General features: G+C 35.5%; 1 protein-coding gene across 3 annotated transcripts in view; it reads left to right on the forward strand.

Moving 5' to 3' along the window:
- Positions 1-21,505, forward strand: part of ORC4 (origin recognition complex subunit 4) — a 74,658-nt gene that overhangs the window by 38,171 nt on the left and 14,982 nt on the right. For all 3 annotated transcript variants that reach the window (XM_014588185.2, XM_006140504.3, XM_006140505.3), the window contains 6 exons: positions 2,886-2,962; positions 3,942-4,032; positions 14,058-14,133; positions 14,841-14,926; positions 16,826-16,874; positions 19,354-19,505. In XM_014588185.2, coding sequence (XP_014443671.1) covers positions 2,886-2,962; positions 3,942-4,032; positions 14,058-14,133; positions 14,841-14,926; positions 16,826-16,874; positions 19,354-19,505 — 531 coding nt within the window. The remainder of the gene's footprint in view (positions 1-2,885; positions 2,963-3,941; positions 4,033-14,057; positions 14,134-14,840; positions 14,927-16,825; positions 16,875-19,353; positions 19,506-21,505) is intronic.

The raw sequence follows: 21,505 nt of genomic DNA on the forward strand, positions 1-21,505 counted from the left end.
TTCCATTTTTAAGGCAATAACTGTATAATATTATCCAATCATCGGAGAACAAAGCTTTCAAAAATCTGTAAAAAGGAAATGTAGGCAGATTTTGTAATAATGGTTGTTCTCTACTCATTTTATACTTGATAGTATTTGCTTTCTATTAATGTTTTATGCTACTTCTTGATTTTATCCTTTGTAAGTCTTTAGATAGTCAAAATCTTTGCTTTTATTTAGGTCTTCCTGAAAGTGGTGTGGTTTCAATTTTGTTAGATATTATGTTCAGAATGTAAATTTTGTGGGGAGTTTAGTTGTTGCTTCACTTGATGCCAAGGTATTCTATTCCTTTGATGTTATTATAAGTGGAATTGTTTTCTTAATTTCATTTTTGGTTAGTTTCTCACTAGTAGAAATGCAGTGGATTGTGTGTAGCTTATAACCTTGCTGCACTCATTTATTCATTCTAATGTTTTTTTAGTTTATTCCTTAGGATTTTTTTATATATAATATCATGACATCTATAAGGATTCGATATTTTTGTTTGTTTGTTTGGTTGGTTGGATTTTTTTTTTTAGAGAGAGAGATTTTTTTTTGCTACATGGCATGGGTACTTGCCAGATAACAGAAAGTAAGAAGTCATCCCTGCGGTGGGATAGCCACACTGCAGTACCTTCTCCTTCACTCTTCTGTTGGGATTCTGGGCATGCATGCACACACACACAGCGTGATTTTTAAGCCTCAGACCACGGTCAGCTATGTGGGCGTCCAGCAACATAACCATTATGCCATCTGCTGGTCCCATTAGAGATAGTTTTAATTCTTCTTTTCTAATCTGAATTCCTTTAGTTTATTTTTCTTGTCCTATTGCCCTGACTTGAACCCTAAATAAAAAGCCAAATATCAATGATGAAAACAGACATTCTTACTGTTTCCTATTTTAGGGGGAAAGCGTTCAGTCTTTCACCATTATGTATAATACTAACTATAGGCTTTTCATAGGTGCAGTTTATCAGATTGAGAAAGTTTCTTTATATGTCTAGTTTGATAGATGTTCTTAAAATGAAAGTTTGATATTGCCCTACATATGCACCATATTCCAAGTGCTTAGAATATATCTGTATGTATTTCTCCGTTGAGAATGTTATCTAGTAGGGAATGAACTTATTCCTATTTGGTTTAATTTGAATTGCATTTATTCTCTAATCAAAACTAAATGTTAATGATATCCCTTTATAAGACCTTACTTTTCTTTTTGAAGGGAAATGTTTAACTCTGCTTAAAATTTTTTAATTGATATGTAATTTACATACTTTTCTATGTAACTGCAAATCTTCATGTAAAACCTAATTAATTTCTATACATAAATACATCTGTTTAAACTCCATCACAGATCACTTGGGGATTTGTGAACTTTTTGACTTTTTACTATAGTTTTATTTTCTTTATCTCTGTTTCATGCTTTATACATATCTGTTCTGTAATACATTTGATGAAGTTTTGTTTTGTTTTGCTTTAAAAGAGAGAATTGAGATTTGTTCTTTGATTTTCAGTGATCTCATCAAGTAGAGAAATACACATGAGGATTAGATGAGTTTATATATTTGCTCATTGAAATGTTTTATAGATCTCAGCTATTACCCATAGAGTACCTACCTATATTGTGTTACAGATAACTACCATATTTAATCTTCAAAATAGGGCTATATATACTTTTCTTTTGTATTCTATAGAAAAGGAAGTAGGGATTTAGAAAAGGCTTATCCTTTTAAAATTCATATAGTTGGCTCTTCTGGTACCAATCCTCTTATTCTTTCCCCTTCCTCTATAATAATAAATATGGATTATTTTATCCCTAGTGAATAATTTTCTTTGTTTTACCTTTGGTACATGTAGAGAGAAGTCACATTTATTTCTTTGGTACATGAAGAATCAGTCCCATGCTGTCAGTCTAGAAGTAAATAATCTTAGAGGCTTTTTATTGCAGTCCATGGGCCAAATCTGAGACAGCTTTCTAAGGTTTGTGTTCATGAAGGACCTCTGTTTTCATAGTAGATCCAGAAAAGGAATGACTTTAATGATCTATCTCTTTAAAGAATATACTTAATTATATGATACAGTTTTCCACATTCTAATTTTAACTCTAAATGTAGCTCCTTAGAAGAATTTTAAAAGTATTTTAAAATTTTTTATTTTATAAGAATTTTTCTTAATTCATTCCATCTATTCCTTACGCCTAGATGAATGTGGTTTTTACCACACAATTTAGCATTTACTTATATGCCAAATTACTACTTTCTTGCAGTCTGAAATTTACCCCTTCTTCCCATTTTATTTCCAGTGTGTTTTTTTAGGCGTGGATCTTGTCCTTTTAGTTGTACTGTGCTCTAAATCTAATAGGTCCTCAATGACTACATGAAGATTTAAACAACTTTGTTTTCCTCAGAATCATGATTTATGAGAAGTACAGATTGATAGTGCTTGGTCTAAGCCAGTTAAGATGCATTGAGCTCCAGAGATTGAGTGTGTGCTTCATGAGCATTATTGGAATAGATTAGAATATTAGATTTCCTCCTGTCTTTGTCCTTTGGCTAACATGTTATAGAAAGTAAGGTATCTATTAATTCACATACATTAAAAGAACCTTCAAGTTGCTAATGTAGTTGAAGTAAATTTTAACATCTTCACAACTAAATTCTCTTTCTTTTCCTTGGACCTGATATAGGTGAAAAAAACCATTAACGTTATAATTTGTGTAAACAGTGCCAGAACTGTTGAGGACATGTATTTTGGAAGGGTTGAAATGATTCATTAATAACTTGAGTCTGAGTTTTATAAATGTACTTTCTCATTTATTTTTAATTGTATGTATAATATTTTATATTTATTCACATTGTTTACACTAGGTACAAAGAATTTTACGTGAAAGGTTTTGTCATCAGAGCCCACATAGTAACCTATTTGGAGTGCAAGTACAATACAAGTAAGTTCAGCTATTCTCTTCTCAAGAGCCAGCCTACAGAGGCCCAGGTTTTATAAAACTAATGTACCTGGGCTAGCCTGTGCCCTAATAGTTACGGCATCTGGATCCCATATGGCCTAGCACAGTTCAGGTCCTAGATCTGGCCGCTTGAGAAACATTAAATTAATAATAAATTGTAAAATGGAAATAAAATAATAAATATAAAAATTTATTGTACCCGCATTTGATCTTAAATAAGTCTAATGAACACCTTTATAGAAGTTAACATTTTGGGGTTTTGTATGGGAACACTAAATGTAAGGACACAGGTTGAAACACGGTAGTATTAAGGCAGCTAGCCAACTGTGCAGTTTGAATCCCAGACTTGGTGGCTTGAAAAAGATGCTGGGTGAGTATGCATTTATGTCTAAAATCACAAAAGGAGGGAGAAATGGAGGAGAAAGGATGGTGGCGTGACCATGCCCCAATTGGGGGTGCAGTGTCACTACTCGCCCCTACCCTCCCCCTTTTCTCTCCAGAGAGCAAACACCTCTGCCAAAACAGAGAGAGAGAGGGAAGAGGAAGGAAGAAAGGAATGAGAAATGAAGGCAAGGAAGACCGAGTATCATGAAGCAGGAGCAGAAACATTTTTTCATAATGCGATAGCCCTTTAACTTTCAGTCTTGTTTCTGTTATATGATATTATTAAGATAATTCAGATTTTCCTGACCTTAATACCTGTCAGCTAGCTATGGGGTAAAAGGACAGAGTGTTAGTAGAAAGGAGGGTCCGAATCCAAGAATTGATGATTTGCCACTATTGTCCATTGTGCCAATGTATTCCAAACTTACAGGTTTCCTCTTGAGGTTTTCCAGATAATCAGTAATGGCCTACAATATCTTCTCTTATGTTCTTTTGTGTAGGACTGTTTAGAATGCGTACTACTTAGGAAGTTATTTGAGCTTTATTTTTAAAATATTGACATATCGTATCATTATAGACACTTAATTGAACTGCTAAAAAGAACTGCTATCCATGGAGAAAGTAACTCTGTTCTCATTATTGGACCCCGAGGATCAGGGAAGACTATGGTAAATGCTGTTAATTTCTGATGTTTCTTTGTTTTTATCAGAATGTGGTGATTCTTATTTCAGATAATACTTGAATGGTTTTCATTTCATTGTTTCATCACTAAAATTTTCCTTTCTTTTTTTTCACTTTCTTTAACTCTAACCTTAGAAAACATTAAAACACCTTATAAAATTATTGTAATATATTTGAGTAGAGAAAACTTTACCTATTTTTCTTCCCTGTAACAAATTTTTAATGTTCCTTTGTCCTTGAAAAATAAGTGAAAAAATAAACTAGTATTTAGTGAGCAAATACTACCTTCTTATAATCAGCATTCTCTCATTTAGTTTTTGTTGATTTTTAAATTTTGTTTCCTTCATAGGGAGGGAAGGTACACCTCTGGCATGGTTTTATCATTCTTTGATCTCCTTTAAGCTTTCCAGCCAAACAGAACTGTGGATGTTCCCAGTGTGTTCTGAACCCTGGGATCTGAACCCCGGCCCCTCCCTTATTGCTCCAGTGTCCCTCAGCAATCCTTTACTGCCTGTGCCTCATGGCCAGTCTTCTCATATATTCTTTGTGTTAACCCTGCAAGGAATGCTTTATTTTCTTTATGGATTAGGAAACTATCATACTATGTATTCTCTCCCCCACCGTTTATTTATTTTTACTCTTCATTATTTGACTCTTATTTTTTAAAAAATAATTATTTTATTTAACTTTATTTATTTATATTTGACTAGAGAGGGTCAGAGCGAGAATGGGGGAGGGGAAGTGAGAAAGCAAGCTGCCAGGTCTAGGACTTGAACCGCAATTGGCCATGTGGGAGTCCAGTGCTCTTAACCACTATGCCACCTGCCGCCCCAACCCTGTTTTTTTGTGTTTTTTTTTGTGTTTTGTTTTTATGTGTACAGTCACATTCTCTAAAATTCTCTTCCATATTCCTTCCTTATCACATTTGCTTATTTATATCCAAAAGGTATTCTTGTCTTTTCCCCCCCTCAATCTTTCCTTTCACATTGTTTATTCAACATTGGAGACAAATTATGGATGTTATCATTTCAAAGTATTACTTTTTCATTTTAAATAGTTAGACTGTGTAAAAACCTATTTTTTAAGATTTTTGCCATAGGACATTTGTGCTCACCAGAGACAGACAGACATAGTGAGAGGGAAAGTAAGAAATCATCCCTGGAGTGATGGTCACATCACAATCCCTTCTTTGTTCTCCTTCTGGAATTTTGGCATGCACACATATGTACCAGTGTGATTTTCACGCTGCCAGGTATAGGACTCGAACCATGGTTGGCCATATGGTAGTCCAGCACCTTAACTACCATGCTACCTCCTGGCCCCAAGCCTGTTTTCTAATAGATTCTGTACAGTTATGTTTGATTTATAACTAATATACTTTCTAAAATATGGGTCATAGAAATAAAGTATGTGTTTTTATTTTTCAATTAATATGTGTTTTGATTTCTTTTAGTTTTTGTTATGGGGCACAAGTCCTCACCAGAGAGAAAGGGAGAAGGGAGTGAGAAACTGGAGGGTAGAGGCTGGCCATGACATAGTCCCTTCTCTTCTGTTCCGCTATCAGGATTTTGAGCATGCATGCACACATGCCTGGCATGATTGTCAAGCTGCTGAGTCCAGGACTTGACTCACAGAGCCAGCCATGTAGGATCCAGCATCCTGACCATGCCGCCTGCTGGCCCTTCACCTAATGTTACTTTAGTTAGAATTTTACTGTTATCTTCCATTTCCAACATTGTTTAAAGTACATTAATTGGTTGCCAGACAGTGGAATGGTGATAAAATACAATTCTCTGTAAGTCAGTGCCACGTAGGAAGGTTTTGATTCAAATCCAGAGGCTTCTCAGGTATATGTGTGCCCAAGCATACATACACCAGGCACATGTGTACCCATGATCAAACATGGTGGGGGCTGGAGATGGATTGTTGCATTGAGACTGTTGGGGGTGTTATGTCTCTCTCTTTTTCTCTTGTCTCTCTTGCTCATCCAGGAAATTAATTAATTTTTTTTTTTAGAGAGAGATTTTTGCTATAGAGCACATGCGCTCACCAGAGAGACAGCAAAAGGCAGAAAGTGACAAATCACCCTGCAGGAGGATGGCTATGCTGCAGTCCTTTTTCTCCACCATTCTCCTCTTGGGATTTTGGGCATGTACACACACATGCCTGCTGTGAGTTTTAAGCCACCAGGTCCAGGACTATTACTATGGTAAACTATGTGGGAGTTCAGCAACATAACCATTACACTTACTGCTGGTCCCAATAAATGAATTTTAAAGACTTAAAAATTGGGACCAGCAGTTAACATAATGGCTATGTCGCTGGACTCCCATGTAACTGACTGCAGTTCACGTCCCGGACCCTGTGGCTTAAAACTCATGCCAGGTGTATGTGCGTGCATGCCCAAGATGCCGAGAGGAGAACGTAGGAGAAGGGATTATGGCGTGACCATCCCTCTGGGGAGCAATCTCTCACTTTCTGTCTGTCTGTCTGGCGAGCGCACACGCCCTATAGCAAAAACCTCTTAAAAAAAAAAAAAAACTTGGGAACCAGCAGTTAGCGTAATGGCTATGTCGCTGGACTCCCACGTAGTCGACCGCGGTTCACGTCCTGGACCTGGTGGCTTAAAACTCACGCCGGGCGCGTGTGCGTGTGTGCCCAAGATCCCGAGAGGAGAATGGAGGAGAAGGGATTGCGGCGTGACCATCCCCCCTGGGGGGTGATTTCTCGCTTTCTGTCTCTATGTCTCTCTCTGTCTGTCTGGCGAGCGCACGCGCCCTACAGTGAAAATCTCTCCAAAAAAAAAAAAACTTAAAAATTTTGCATACTATTTCAAGAATTATCACATTTGTTATAATCATATTTATAATTACAAATTTATAATTATAATTGCTTTTGACATTCAGTTCTCATGTCCAGCTTCTATATCAATTTCTTTATTCTTGAAGTGGTTTTTGTTTTGTTTTACTGTGGTTTTCCTTTGCATTTAACTTAAATGCTGTTTTAGTCATTTTATAAGAGGACTGTCAGTGTAACTAATATGCCCTTAAAATATTAGAATATTTTAACTACAAAAATTATTTCACATAACTTAAAAATTGCTGGAAATTGAATTCTTAGATCCCAGGGGTTTTTGGGGGGGATTGGGGTGGGGAGGGGATTGCGTAAATCTTAATGTTTGTTTTATGTGGACACTCCAAAGATAGACCTTTCTTTTTTCACCTTTATAAATTAATTCATCAATCTGGATAATCTGTATTCCATAGTCATAATAACCCTAAATCTCAGTGACTTAACACAACAGAAATATATTGTTGCTCTTGCTCTGTATTCAGTTTAGATCAATACAGAGGCACTGTTCCTTATTTTGAGAGAGAGGGGTTATCTCAGCATGTTCTTCTTCTGTCAGAACCCCAGTGGAGGGAAGAGACTCTGGTGAATCACGGACACACACTATTAAATCTTCCTACCTATTACTGATTACAGTATATCTCTTCTTAGTTCTTAGGACAGGCTGAGTAAAAATGTAGCCTCTAGTTTCACTGGAATGAGAGCTAGGTCATTTCTGACTTCAATAGAGCAAGGAAGTACATTCATTCTGCGTTCTTAGAAGGGGCATTAGCGTGAACAATTTGGTGAATGTCACTTTAATGATTACCATAGATGATTCGTTATAGGTTTCTCTGTGGTCCTCCCTGCCTAGGTTCTTTCTTATCCTAGAAATGTGAAAACCTGAAGAATTCTACCCAAGTGTTGATTATAAAAACTGATTAAACCTTTTCAGTGTAAATTTAGATCTTTCTTAAATTAAGGGTATTTTCTCCCTTTTTTTTTTGTCTTTTCTTGTAAAAGATATCATATAATTTGTTAGCATTTTTAGATAATATAATTCTTCAAGAGGCTTATAGTAATACTCGTGAGTCAGTCTTGTAAAGAATTAGATCTAAGAAATCAGTATATTAGAAATATCATTCATATCATCCGTGCATCTTTTTTTTGGAGAGGTTTTTTTCGCTATAGGGCGTGTGCGCTCGCCAGACAGAGAGAGACATAGAGACAGAAAGCAAGAAATCACCCCCCATGGGGAATGGTCACGCCGCAGTCCCTTCTCCTCCATTCTCCTCTCGGGATCTTGGGCACGCACGCACACGCGCCCGACATGAGTTTTAAGCCACCGGGTCCGGGATGTGAACCACATTCAACTACGTGGGAGTCCAATGACATAGCCATTAGGCTAACTGCTGGTTCCCTCATCTGTGCATCTTGAAACAATGTGTCCTTACAACAGAAAGGTTGAATCTCAATGATTCTGGTGTCTGACCTAAAAATAAATCTTGAGCAGCTGATTACAGAATTTATTCAGAACTTCATCTAAGGTATCTCTTGGGCCAGCAGTTGGCATGGTGGTTAAGACGCTGGACTCACACATGGTTGACTATGGTTCAAGGGCCAGACCCAATGACTTGAAATTCACAATGGATATGTTTGTGTGTGTGTGTGCCCCAAATCCGGAAAGGAGAAGGGATTGTGGTATGGCTATGTCCCCACTGGGGGTTGATTTCTCAATGTCTCTCTTTTCTCTGTCTCTGTGTCTCTCTTGCTAGCACATATACCCTATGGTAAAAAAAACTTAAAAAAAAAGTTTGTCTCTTAAAGATAGGTCAAACATTCAGAAAAAAAAGGGAAGTAAAGCTAGTAAACACTAAGATAGTGTTCAAGAAGATACAAATGAAGTAATACTATTTCATTAGTAAATTGGCTAAAATAGATCTACTTTTTACCAGAAAAATAGTGTAGCTGATAGAGTTTCTCATATAATCCTTTCCCTAACAGATACACACAGACACAACTTTAACTGTTATTAACGTATTGCTAAAATGTAGTACCTTTTTTAAAAATTTATTTTTGAGAAAGATTTTTGCTGTGGTGCGTGTGTTCACTGGAGAGATGGAGAGAGACAGAGGGCAAGAAATCACCCCCCAGAGGGGATGGCCACATTGTAATCCCTTCTCCATTCTCCTTGAGATTTTGGGCATGCACACATGCCCAGCATGAGTTTTAAGCTACCGTATCTAGGACTCAAATTACAGTTGACTGCATGGAAGTCCAGCAATGTAACTATAATGCCATCTGCTGGTTCCCACGTAGTACCTTTTTAAATAATTTATAAACCATTGTTGATACCTTATACTTAACTAAAGTTTATAATTTAAAGTTTACTCTTTGTCTCATAGTTCTGTGGGATTCATATATACATCATTAGTGTCATACAAAATAGTTTTACTATTCTACAAATCCCCAGTACTTTACCTGTTTATCTCTCCCATTCTACATTAGCTAACCACTGATTTTTTTTACCTTTTCTAGAATGTCATATAGTTGAAATTACACAGTGTGTGGCCTTTTCATATAGATTTATTCCACTTAGCAGTATAGATTTAAGATTTGTCTCTGTCCTTTGTTGCTTGTATCTTTTCATCACTGAATAATATTTATTGTATGTATGCATATACCGTGGCTTGTTTATCTGTTTGCCTTTTGAAGAACATCTTGGTTGCTTCCAACTTGACAGTTATAAATAAAGCAAACATTTGCATGCAGAATTTTATGTGGATAAAATTTTCAACTCACTTGCATAAATACTTCGGAGCATAGTTACTGGATCATATGGTTAGACTATGTTTAGCTTTTATGTTGGATTTCTACCTAAGTTTTTAAATTCTTTGCAAAAAATTGCCAAACTGTCTTCCAGTGTGACTGTGTACCATTTTGCTTTTCTAGCAGCAGTGAAGGAGAGTTCCTGTTGCTCCTCATTCTTGTTAGCATGTGGTATTTTCAGAGTTTATTATTTTAAAAAATTTTAGCCATTCTAATAGATGTGTAGTGGTGTATGTTGTGGTTTTTTTATTCCATCCATATATCTTTAGTGAGACATGTTATGCTCATTTTTAATTTGAGTTGTTTGTTTTCTCATTGAGATGTTTTAAGAGACTTTTATATATCTCTGATTTTCAGCTGTGTTTTGCAAATATTTTGTCACAGTCTGTGACTTGTCTTCATTCTGTTAAGTATCTTTCAGAGTACAATATTTTAATTTCATTAAAATCCAATTTTTTCTTTCATGAGTCTTGATTATGGTGTTGTATTAAAAACTGCATCACCAAACACAAAATAACCGAAATTTTTTCCTACATTATCTTGTAGAAGTTTTGTAGTTTCACATTTTACATTTTGGTCTATGATTTCTTTTGAATTGTAGAAAGTCTTTTCTCCATTGAATTGGCCTTGCTTCTTGATCTGTGTCTGTTCTTTTGTCAAGTTCATTGTGATGATTACCCTAGCTTTATGATGAGCCTTCAAGTGCTGTCAGTCTTCTCACTTTGTTCTTCAATATTGTGTTGACTCTTTTGGGTACTTTACCTTTCCATAGTAACTTCCAAACCAATTTACTGATAATAGAAATCTTGGTGTGGAATTGCTGAAATTTTGTATTGAATGTATATCACATTGTGAAGAATGAACACCTTTACTATATTAGATCTTGCCCCTCACAAACAGAGAATGTCTTTCTCCATTTATTTAGGTATTTCATAAGAGTATTTACGATTTTCCTGCTGTAGATCTTGTATATTGGATTTGTATTTAAGTATTTAAATTCTTTAATGCTAATATGAATCAAACCATGTTTTTAATTCCATTACCCAAATATTCATTACTATAATAGTATATAGGCAAAGAATTGACTTTTGTACATTACCTTGTATCCTTCAACCTTGCTATGATTACTAGTCATTTCCAGAGGCTTTTTGTTGGTTCTTTAGAATTTCCTATTAAACAATATGTTATCTGTAACAAAGATTGTTTTAATTGTTTCTTTCCTATCTCTATACCATTTTTTAAATTTTCTTATTGCATTAGGTATACATGGGCTTTGTCTAAGTGTTGATCATAAATTAACTCAAATTCAGTAGATACTCTTAATATGAACTTAGATCATCACTAAATAATAATCTTTTGAGGGGGGCAGGTTTTTGCTATAGGGTGCACGTGCACTCACTAGAAAGACAAAGACAGAGAGACAGAAAGTGAGAAATCACTCCTCCAGGGGGGATGGCCATGCAATCCCTTCTTCTCCATTCTCCTCTCAGAATTTTGGACTCGTACACATGCACCCAGTTTAAGCCACCGGATCTGGGACTCAATCCACGGTCGAATACCTGGGAGTCCAGTGACATAGCCATTACACCAACTGCTGGTTCTACTTAAGTAATAATCTTTAATTTTTAATATTATCATTTATTAATTTTTTGGGGGGGAGGGGTTTTTGCGATAGGATGCATGTGCTCACCAGAAAGACAGAGAGACACAGAGAGATAGAAAGTGAGAAATCACCCCCCAGAGAAGGTGGCCACGTTGTAATCCCTTCTCTTCCATTCTCCTCTCAGGATCTGGGCACAAACACACACACGCCCAGCATGAGTTTTAAGCCACTGGGTCCAGGACTCGAACCACTGTTGACTACATGGGAGTCCAGTGACATAGCCATTACAGCAACTGTTGGTCCCACTAAGTAATAATCCATTATTTTTAATATTATCGCTTATTTCTTTTTGTCCTGTTTTAGGATTAGAATATCCATTTATTAAACCTTTGTTCTCATTTCTTTGTGTCTGCAATCTTTTTTTTTATTTTCCTTTGCTATAGGGTGCATGTGTGAGACAGAGCAGAGAAATAGACAGTGAGAAATCACCCCTCAGGGGTATGACCGCAACACATTCTCTTCTCTTCCATTCTCCTCTCAGAATTTTGGGCACACACACACACACGCCCTGCATGAGTTTTAAGCTGCCGGGGCTGGGACTCGAACCATAGTCAACTATGTGGGAGTCTAGCAGCATAACCATTATGCCATTTGCTGGTCCCTGTCTGCCATCTTTCTTATTACGTCTTTTTTTTTTTTTTTTTTCTTTTTGTATCTTTTTGTTCTTCCTTAGTATTCTGCTATATAACCAGTATGATTTTTTTCTTCACTGTCAGTTATCTTTTCTAATCTTATAATTACATTTTAATTTTTAAATTTTATTTATTGTTATTACTATTTTTTAATTTGCTATAAGGCACATGCTCTCACTAGAGAGAGACAAGGGAAAAAGAGATAGAAGGAAAGTGAGAAAGTATGCTGTCATGTCACTGGTTGGCCATGGGGGAGTCCAGTCCTCAATCATGCCACCTGCTGGCCCTGCATTTTTAGAGGTTTCGCGTTATAGCACATGGGCTCAACCAGAGAAACAGACAGACAGACAGACAGACACAGTGAGAGGGAAAGTGAGAACTCACCTCCCAGGGGGAGTGACCATGCCTCAACCCCTTCTCCATTCTCTTTCTGGGATCTTGGGTACACACTCACATTACCTAGCTCTGATCATGTACCTTCTTGGTCTATTGTTTTATATTTTTCTAAGTCTGGCTTAAATAGCCCAAAACATTGAATTCACAAAAATACATAATTTCAGTAGTAATTAATATTTTTTATCATCTTTCTGTTCTCTTTATTTTATATTAGAGTGTCATTTTATAATCTCCTTGTTTTTATTTTATGCATACAAGTTTAAAGGAGACAGCATTAACATATAGTATTTATCAGTGAATAAAATAATAGATTATTCATAGCTATGCTAGCAGTTTATCTTGTTACTTCTTAAACCAGAGTGCTCTTCCTGTGCTTCAAGTAATTTATCTAGTATGACTTCATTGGTATCTGGAAAAATCTCTTCTGGTATTTCATTTTGGTACAGGTTAGTTTATTCCTACTATACTCCAATATTAATATGTTGAAGAGATGAGAATTGTTTGACTTATGCCACTTTTATAATTTATTGTGTGTTGTGATACTCTGACATATAAAAACAGTTGAATAAATTGTCTTTGATTTTTTTTTTTCCTTTTTTTAGGTTTTTGCCATAGGGCACATGTGCTCACCTGAGAAAGACAGAAAGAAAAGGAAAAATGACCCTGTGGAGGGGATGGCCACACCACAATCCTTCTCTTCCATTCTCTCCTCTGGATTCTGGGCACGCATGCACCACATGCCTGGTGTGATTTTTAAGCTAACCATTATACCATCTGCTGGTTCCTCTCCCTAAGTTTTGATGCCATCTATACTAATTTTTTCATGTACACAACCTCTTCATAGCACTTATTTCATGGCAGTACTCATATTTTAATATTGTAAGAAATTGTCATCACCACTCTCCCCTTTAAGAAAGTTTTTTTTCCTTCATTAATCCTATGCGCTTTCAATTTTTTTTTTAAGAATTATTTAACTTTATTTATTTTTTCATCCATTTCAATTTGACCAGAGGAGAACACAGTGAGTTGAGAGACAGAGAGAAAGAGAAAGTGAGAAAGCAAGCCGCCAGGTTCAGGACTTGAATTGTGGTCGGCCATGTGGGTGTCTAGTGCCTCAACCACTATGCCACCTGCTGGTCCCTATTCACTTTTAATTTTTAAAAATGTATGCAGTGGTAATATGAAGAGATGTATTTGTAATCTAAGAGTGATAAGATGTCATAAATTTTTAAAAGAATGTCAGACATGAAATGTTTTGTCTTTAATGATTTCAAAAATGTTTGCTAATTAAAAAGGTAATTTATAGGGTCCAGCAGGTGGAGTGGTGGTTGGGGTGCTGGGCCCCCACATGGCTAACCACAGTTCAAATTTTGGACCTGGTGGCTTGTTATCTCACTTTTCTTCTCTCTCTCTCTTTTTCTCTGGTGAGTGCACATGCCCTAGAGCAAAATTCTTAAGAAAGAAAAGAAAAGAAAAGAAAAGAAAAGAAAGAAAGAAAATTAAATAAATAAGTAAATATAATAAATAAAATAAATAAGTTTTTTTGTTAGAAAAGTCAGTTTATATTCTGTTCCTAAATTGTGTGGTTAAAAAAAAAATCTAGAGGGTTTTTTTATCTTTTACTTATTATCAAGTATTTTATAAGCTTTTCATGTTTCTTTAGTTAATAAATCATGCTTTGAAAGAACTCATGGAAATAGAAGAAGTGAGTGGAAATGTATTACAAGTTCACCTAAATGGTAAGTATGTCATCATTTTGCCATTGAAAATGATATGAACTACTTGGGGTTTTATATTATTAAAACTTATTAGCTTGTATGTTTTACATATGTGTAAATAATTAGACTTCAAAACTGGATCTGTATTTTATAGAACAATACTTTTAGAAAGAAGAAAGGAGGCACATAAAGAATTCTGTTTTCTTGTTTTGTTTTGTTTTTAATAATAATAGCCCCCAAAAATGGCTCTTTTATGCTACCAAATGTTTCTGTTGCTGAGTTTTTTATTTTTAATTAGCTTTAACTTTTTGTTTGTTTTTAGTTTAGCTTTAGGGCACATGCACTTGGTGGGGGGGGGGAGAGAAAAAGTATGAGTGAGAGAGAGAAACTACCCCTCCCCCTGGGGAGAATGGCTACACCAGTCTCTTCTCTTGCAGTCTCCTCTTGGGATTTTAGGCATGTACACACATGTACTCAGCATGATTTTCAAGCCCCTGGTTCTGAGACTGGAACTTGGCAGTTGGCCATTTAGAAACCAGTGCCCTAACCTCTATACCACCTGCTGGCACCTGTTTGTTGAGTTTTTTAAAGGAAATAATGCATGCTTTGACTTTTTATTTTTAGTTAAATATTAAAAGCATTGAAAAATATTCTTTACTAGAAAACAATCTGCTGTATTAAATACATACTTCATTTTGATTAAATACTTTTTTATGAACTTTATTTAGGGCTGCTGCAGATCAATGATAAAATTGCCCTAACGGAAATCACAAGACAATTAAATCTGGAAAATGTAGTTGGTGACAAAGTTTTTGTAAGTATCATCTCAGTTATTAAGTAAGCTTTAAGTTTGTATACCATAGGTATTTTTCTGTCTCTAGAAGGTCAAGGAGAAGCTCAGAAATTTTCAATTAAAATATGCCTTCATAGAAATGTGTAATATGTTAAGATACGTTTAGTTATTAAACCTTTATGATAGGATTTTTTTTGTAGTAGATTATGCTAGCAATAAAATAGATGAGATCTATTGGGTCATTTCGTATAGAAAAATGTCATGATTTCCCCAACAACCTAATAGATTGATATTCTCTGACTTTGTTCCTTTATCTATAAACTAAATACTCTGATTCTCTAAGAGATGCAAATTTTTTTTTTTTTTTTTTTTGGGGAGAGGTTTTTGCTACAGGGCACGTGCGCTCACCAGACAGACAGAGAGAGACAGAGAGACAGCGAGAAATCACCCTCCAGGGGGGATGGCCACGCCACAATCCCTTCTCCTCCATTCTCCTCTTGGGATCTTGGGCACGCACGCACATGCGCCTGGCGTGAGTTTAAGCCACCGGGTCTGGGACTTGAACCACGGTCGACTATGTGGGAGTCCAGCAACATAGCCATTACGCTAACTGCTGGTCCCTATATATGTTTTTATAAGTACACTCATTATGTATCTATGTTGATTATAAATATATACTTAATATCAGATATAATAATCTCTTAAATAGTAAAGCCAAAACCAGGCAACTTTAGAGTAACTTTGACAGCTGATTTCTCATCATACTGTCTCTGTGAACCTTTGTTATGGTAAATTATGCTTAATGCCTCTTGTTTCATTTCCCTTGGAAATAGTACTGACCTGACAGCATGTGATCATCACAATAAATGGAAGTTCTTAATAACCTATTATGCTATTTTATATCAGGTACCTCAGATGGGGAAGAAATAGATTCTTTTTCTGCATTACATTTCCTCAAATTTAAAGTTTGCTATACCTTTAAATTTAAAAATCTGAATGAAATAAAAATTAATTACTGAAAAAAAATATTTCAGTAGGGCCTCTGCCCACAGTCTGAAACATCTGGCTAATGCATCTGCTACTCTATTAAATTTTTCATCTAGAAATATTTAAGTTTGATCCAAACATGTTTTGGCTATATTCCAAATTTGATAGGATAGATATACTTCTTCATTATGCTCTTGAATAGACAAACACAATTATATAGTATTTAATATTTCAAGCAAATTTCTTCTGCCTTTTTCTCTTGGGTCTCATTTAAAATCATGGTCATTTCCTTGGTGATAAAAATTAAATTGAGACTTGCAAGAGCCTTGTATTTGAAGACAGAGCATAGTGCATTAATAGGTCTCCAATTGTATGTAAAATACAGCACCTCTTCAAAATTACCTTCAAGTAAGTTTAACATTTTTTATGTTCAAAATACATAAAATTCCAAGCATGAAATAGTATTCCATTTTCAGTGCTATGCCATCTCTGCTTTTGTATTTTAAGTTTTAGATAGTTAGTTATTTAGAGTGTGCGGCCACTGACTTAATTTACTAGGGAAAAGAAGATATATGGTGTCTGTGTGTATACATATATATACACACACATACATAAAGTCTAAGAGATAACACTCTTAAAAAATCTTTACTCATGGTCAAGGACACATAAGCGAGAGAGAGGAGGATACCCTCCAGGGTCTGGTTGCAGTGTGATGCCCTTCCTCCAGCCCTCTAGCCTGTCAGATTCTGGGCTTTGGCATAGGTGTCTGGTATTTCAGGTAGACCAGGCCTTGGATTCAAACTGTAGTTGCTGTGTAGAATTTAGTTTCTCTTGAGCAGTGCATTACCACTGCCTCATGGAGCCCCTCCCTTAAGCCTCTTTTATTCTTTATTTGCTTAAGCTTCTAGCCATGTTCATTTCTGTGTTTTTCAGGGGAGCTTTGCCGAAAACCTTTCATTTCTTCTGGAAGCTTTAAAAAGGGGTAAATATGGACACCTAACAGTGCCTAGTTATTTATTGTTGATTTTATTTTTCCCTTATTATGATAAGTGATAAATGCTTTTGCAAAAAGCTCATAAAATAAATATAAAAAAGAATAAAATTACGATCAATGTAATACCACCACTGTATTAGTAATTCTCTCATCATTTGGTTTCTTATATTCATTCCCCTACAACATATCACGGATATACACATACAGATAAAACTTTTTTGAAGAATAAAATGATTTTATGAATCAGCAAACTTTTTATCACTTTTATGGTTCTCATTTACTTCATTTTATAAAAGTCTTATAATTAATCACTAGTTATGGACCTTTGTTTCTAAGTTTTTGCAATTATAAACAAAACACTTAGATAATCAGCCAGGTCTTTCATGGGATACATGTTAAAGAGTAGTGTTGTAGGTTAAAAGGTACCACATTAAAAATAAATATTATTACCAGACTACCTTCTAAGTTTTGCTTTCTAAGCATATTTGAAAGTCCCTTTGTTTTTCTACTACATTAAAATAAATTAATATTCATTTTCATATTATCTGTCAAAAAGAATGATCTCTTATGTTAATTTTCATAATTTTGTTTTATTTTTAATTTACATAATTCTGACAATGATTTCATCATTTTATATTTTTATGCAAAATTTATTTGTTTTTTCTTAATGAATAACAAAAAAAAAGTACCCTTAACAGGGTCTTGCCCTGTAATTTCCACACTCCTCAGTTTTCCAGATAATTCGGATCATAGGTACATGTGTCCATTGTGTACAAGTCTACCTGGGAACTAACCCTCATCTTCCTTGTGGTTCTCCAGCATCGCAGACATTCTGTGGCCACTGTGCCACTATGGCTGGGCCTGTCTTTTTACGAACAATACTTCCTGGTTTCTGTATTATTTTCTTTTAGATCTCTGTCATATTTTGGTAGTTATGTCTTTTTTAAATTGGAAGTTTTATGCTTTTCTTTTCCTTTAAATTTAGTTTTGACTTTTTTGGGGGGGAGAGTTTTTTTTAGCTATAGGACGCGTGCACTCACCAGAAAGATAGAAAGAGACAGAGAGAGGGAACCAGCAGTTAGCATAATGGCTATGTCGCTGGACTCCCATGTAGTCTACTGCGGTTCGCGTCCTGGACCCAGTGGCTTAGAACTCACGCCAGGTGCATGTGCGTGCGTGCCCAAGATCCTGAGAGGAGAATGGAAGAGAAGGGATTGTGGCGTGACCATCCCCCCTGGGGGGTGACTTCTTGCTTTCTGTCTCTATGTCTCTCTCTGTCTGTCTGGCGAATGCACGCGCCCTATAGCGAAAACCTCTCCAAATAAAAAAAAGAGAGACAGAGAGACAGAAAGCGAGAAATCACCCCCCAGGGGGGATGGCCACGCTGCAATCCCTTCTCCATTCTCCTCTCGGGATCTTGGGCACGCACACACATGCGCCCGGCATGAGTTTAAGCCACCGGGTCCGGGACACGAACTGCAGTTGACTACATGGGAGTCCAGTGACATAGCCATTACGCTAACTGCTGGTCCCAGTTTTGACTTTTCTGCTGAGCAGAAGTTTTACATTTTTTTTATGGAAAGTTTTTCTTCTCCTTCAGATTAGGAAATTATTCACACTTTTTTTTTCATTTAGTGTATGTATTCGTAATTCTAATTTGGTTGGAATTTATTTAGGCATGAGGTATGAAGTGATTCTAACTTTGAATAAACCATTTTTTACCCTTATTTCATATATATATAGATAGCAAGGCATAAATATATGTGTGTGTGTGTGTGTGTCTGTGTGTGTATGTGTATACATATAATATATATGCTGTATCTTACTATATATTAAATTTTCATAATATTTTACAGGTAAGTTTCTAGAGTTTTGCATAGTCTTTTTGGTTTAGTGCTGGTATTAAGCCATTTTGGCTATTATATGTGTTTTATTTGTAAGAGTAAGTCTTCCCCGTCAGATTTTCATTTTACTTTTTATGCAAATATAATGCATTTAAGCATTATGGTAATAGTGATTCTTCTACTAAGGTAGTTTTTATGTTATAGCAAGTCACACTTTATATTTTAATCACAAAATGTTTTGGTACTTTATAAATATTGAAAAGTCTTAGTCAATTTTTGTGATTATTATAGAATTGTATTTATCTAGCTATAGAAATAGTCTCCACTCATTTAAGTGATTTTTAAAATTTATTTCCTCTGTAAACTACTAGAGTAGTGACTGTACTGCAAATTACTTATAGGCAGTAGCGGTTATTTTTGTCCTGTGATTCTGTTGAATGAGTGTTAGTAAGAGCCCTACTCATGAGTGTTAGTAAGTACCTGTTAGTATATGCCCTACTCAAAGTAAGTTATCAATATATGTTTGACTTGTGTTTTAAAAAACAAATGCAGTAAGTGGTTTGGAAATTTAAGAAAGTTTGATATAGTTTGCTTGTTAACGTAAAGCTCTTATTTTATTTTAGGTGACCGGACTAGCAGTTGCCCAGTGATCTTCGTATTAGATGAATTTGATCTTTTTGCTCATCATAAAAACCAAACACTACTCTATAATCTTTTTGATATTTCTCAATCTGCACAGACTCCAGTAGCAGTTATTGGTCTCACATGTAGATTGGTAAGTTTTTCTGTGAAGAAAAATTGATTATAATAGTTAGAAAAATTAAATTTAATTACTGACATAATTAGTCTTGTTTCACCTTTGTATGTCATTATATTAGGAATTTTAAATTTTTTGTTTACCGATACATGGCATATTTATGTTTTCAGCTCAAACTAAGAAAAGTAAAACAATTATTGCATATTTCCATAAATGAATACTTTTCATCTGCCAGTGAAATCACTGAAGAAAAACAACGAGATTACATTATGCTTATGAATATAATTTCTACATTAAAAAGTAGAGGCAGTTAAATAATTTCTTGATTAAATAATTTCAACCACTATCTTATAAATATAATAATAGTTTCTAGTTTTGCACATAAGATTCTATGTACATTATGAAAATTATCAAAATCAACTCAAGATGATACTTTCCCTGTTTTCTAAGTACAGATCTCCAGAAATGAATGAGATTCTATCAAGCAGTCACAATAGATAATAGTTTGTTCCCTGACAGATTTTAGAATGGTTTTTAACCAAGTCTTAATGTCACAATCACTTAACTTTGTGAAGGTTATCCACATGTGAACTTTGTGTATCTTTGGGCAGCTGTGCAGTTCGTTTTGTGTTCACCTTCTTACACTCTCATAATATGAACTTTCTTACTGAATCCAGGTAAAACTGGTATTTGTAAGAGACCACTTTTCTTGTACTGTAAGCCTCCATAGACTTCCTTTCCTCCCTCCATATGTGGTAGGCCTGTGTCAGGCCCATTTACATATTCCCCTTTCCTACAGCTCTTTTTTCCTTTTTGAAAATTAAAACTTTTTTTACTCTTCCAGTAGTCCTCTTCTAGTACTATTTTCTATGGAGTGACTCACTCTCTCTCTCTCTCTCTCTCTCTCTCTCTCTCTCTCCCCCTCTCTCTCCCTCTCTCTCCCCCCCTCTCCCTCTCTCCCCCTCCCTCCCTCTACTTCCCTCTTCCTCTCCCTCTCCCTTCTCCTCTGGAACTATGATGTATACCTTCAGAATAAGCCCCCCTCATAGACATCTGGTTGGTGTCCCACACATCTTTATTTACCCTTGTCAAAAGCAACAAGCTATGACAGGAATAAACAAACATTCCACTTCTTGGTTAGAACATAAATTTACTGTTTGTTGTGGCAGTGGCAAATGTTACTGACCCAGTGAAGGACCAAATAAAAGGTCAGTAGTTACTTAGTTTTATTTCGAGGCTGTGTTTTATTCTGTTTCTGTAATTCTCCAATTATGTAATTTTTCAAGTGTAATTGTACTATTATTCCATGTTTGTAGGGAGAGAGCAGAAGGATATACGGGAAGATGGATAGATGTATCATTGACTTTGCCAACAAGTGGTGTCTTCCCCTATGGAAAATATTTCCTTTTTTTTTTTTCTTTGTCTAATTGTTACTATTCCTTCTAGCTCTACATTGACAACTTCCATCATTATTGTCCACCATGAAATACCTTTTGTTTCGATCTCTGTTCATTCCCAAGTTCAGGCTTTTCATTGTTGGCTTGCATATAGTTGTATTTCTACTGCCCTTCTACAGCCTACCTATGTGGGTGACCTGGCTGCTTTCCAATAGAAAATAAATGTACACTATTCTGAACATAACCTTCTTCTCCTTTAATTCTCTGGCTAGCACTGTAGTTTCTTTGACCTTATGAAAACACCCCAGATTTTTCATTTAGCCTCTCCCCTCCCACCCCAACCTATTCATTTTTCCTGTTCTTTGCCTCTAATTAACCATGATCCTATTTTGATTGTTTGATTTTTTTCTTCTATATTATGGCTACCTACCCTAGCTATTTTGAGAATCATTTGTCTAGATTTAAATTTTTATTTTTCTGGGTCTCATCACATCCTTAAGGGGGAAAAAATACCACATTATAGAAAATTTCAACAATATACATAGGAGACAATAATATAATGAGCCCTGATTCCCCTTCTTCACTCATGACTCAGCTTCAATAATTACTTCAAGCTAGCGT

This window comes from Tupaia chinensis, unplaced genomic scaffold (assembly GCF_000334495.1).
Source record: "Tupaia chinensis unplaced genomic scaffold, TupChi_1.0 Scaffold000037_2, whole genome shotgun sequence".
Classification (NCBI taxonomy): Eukaryota; Metazoa; Chordata; class Mammalia; order Scandentia; family Tupaiidae; genus Tupaia; species Tupaia belangeri.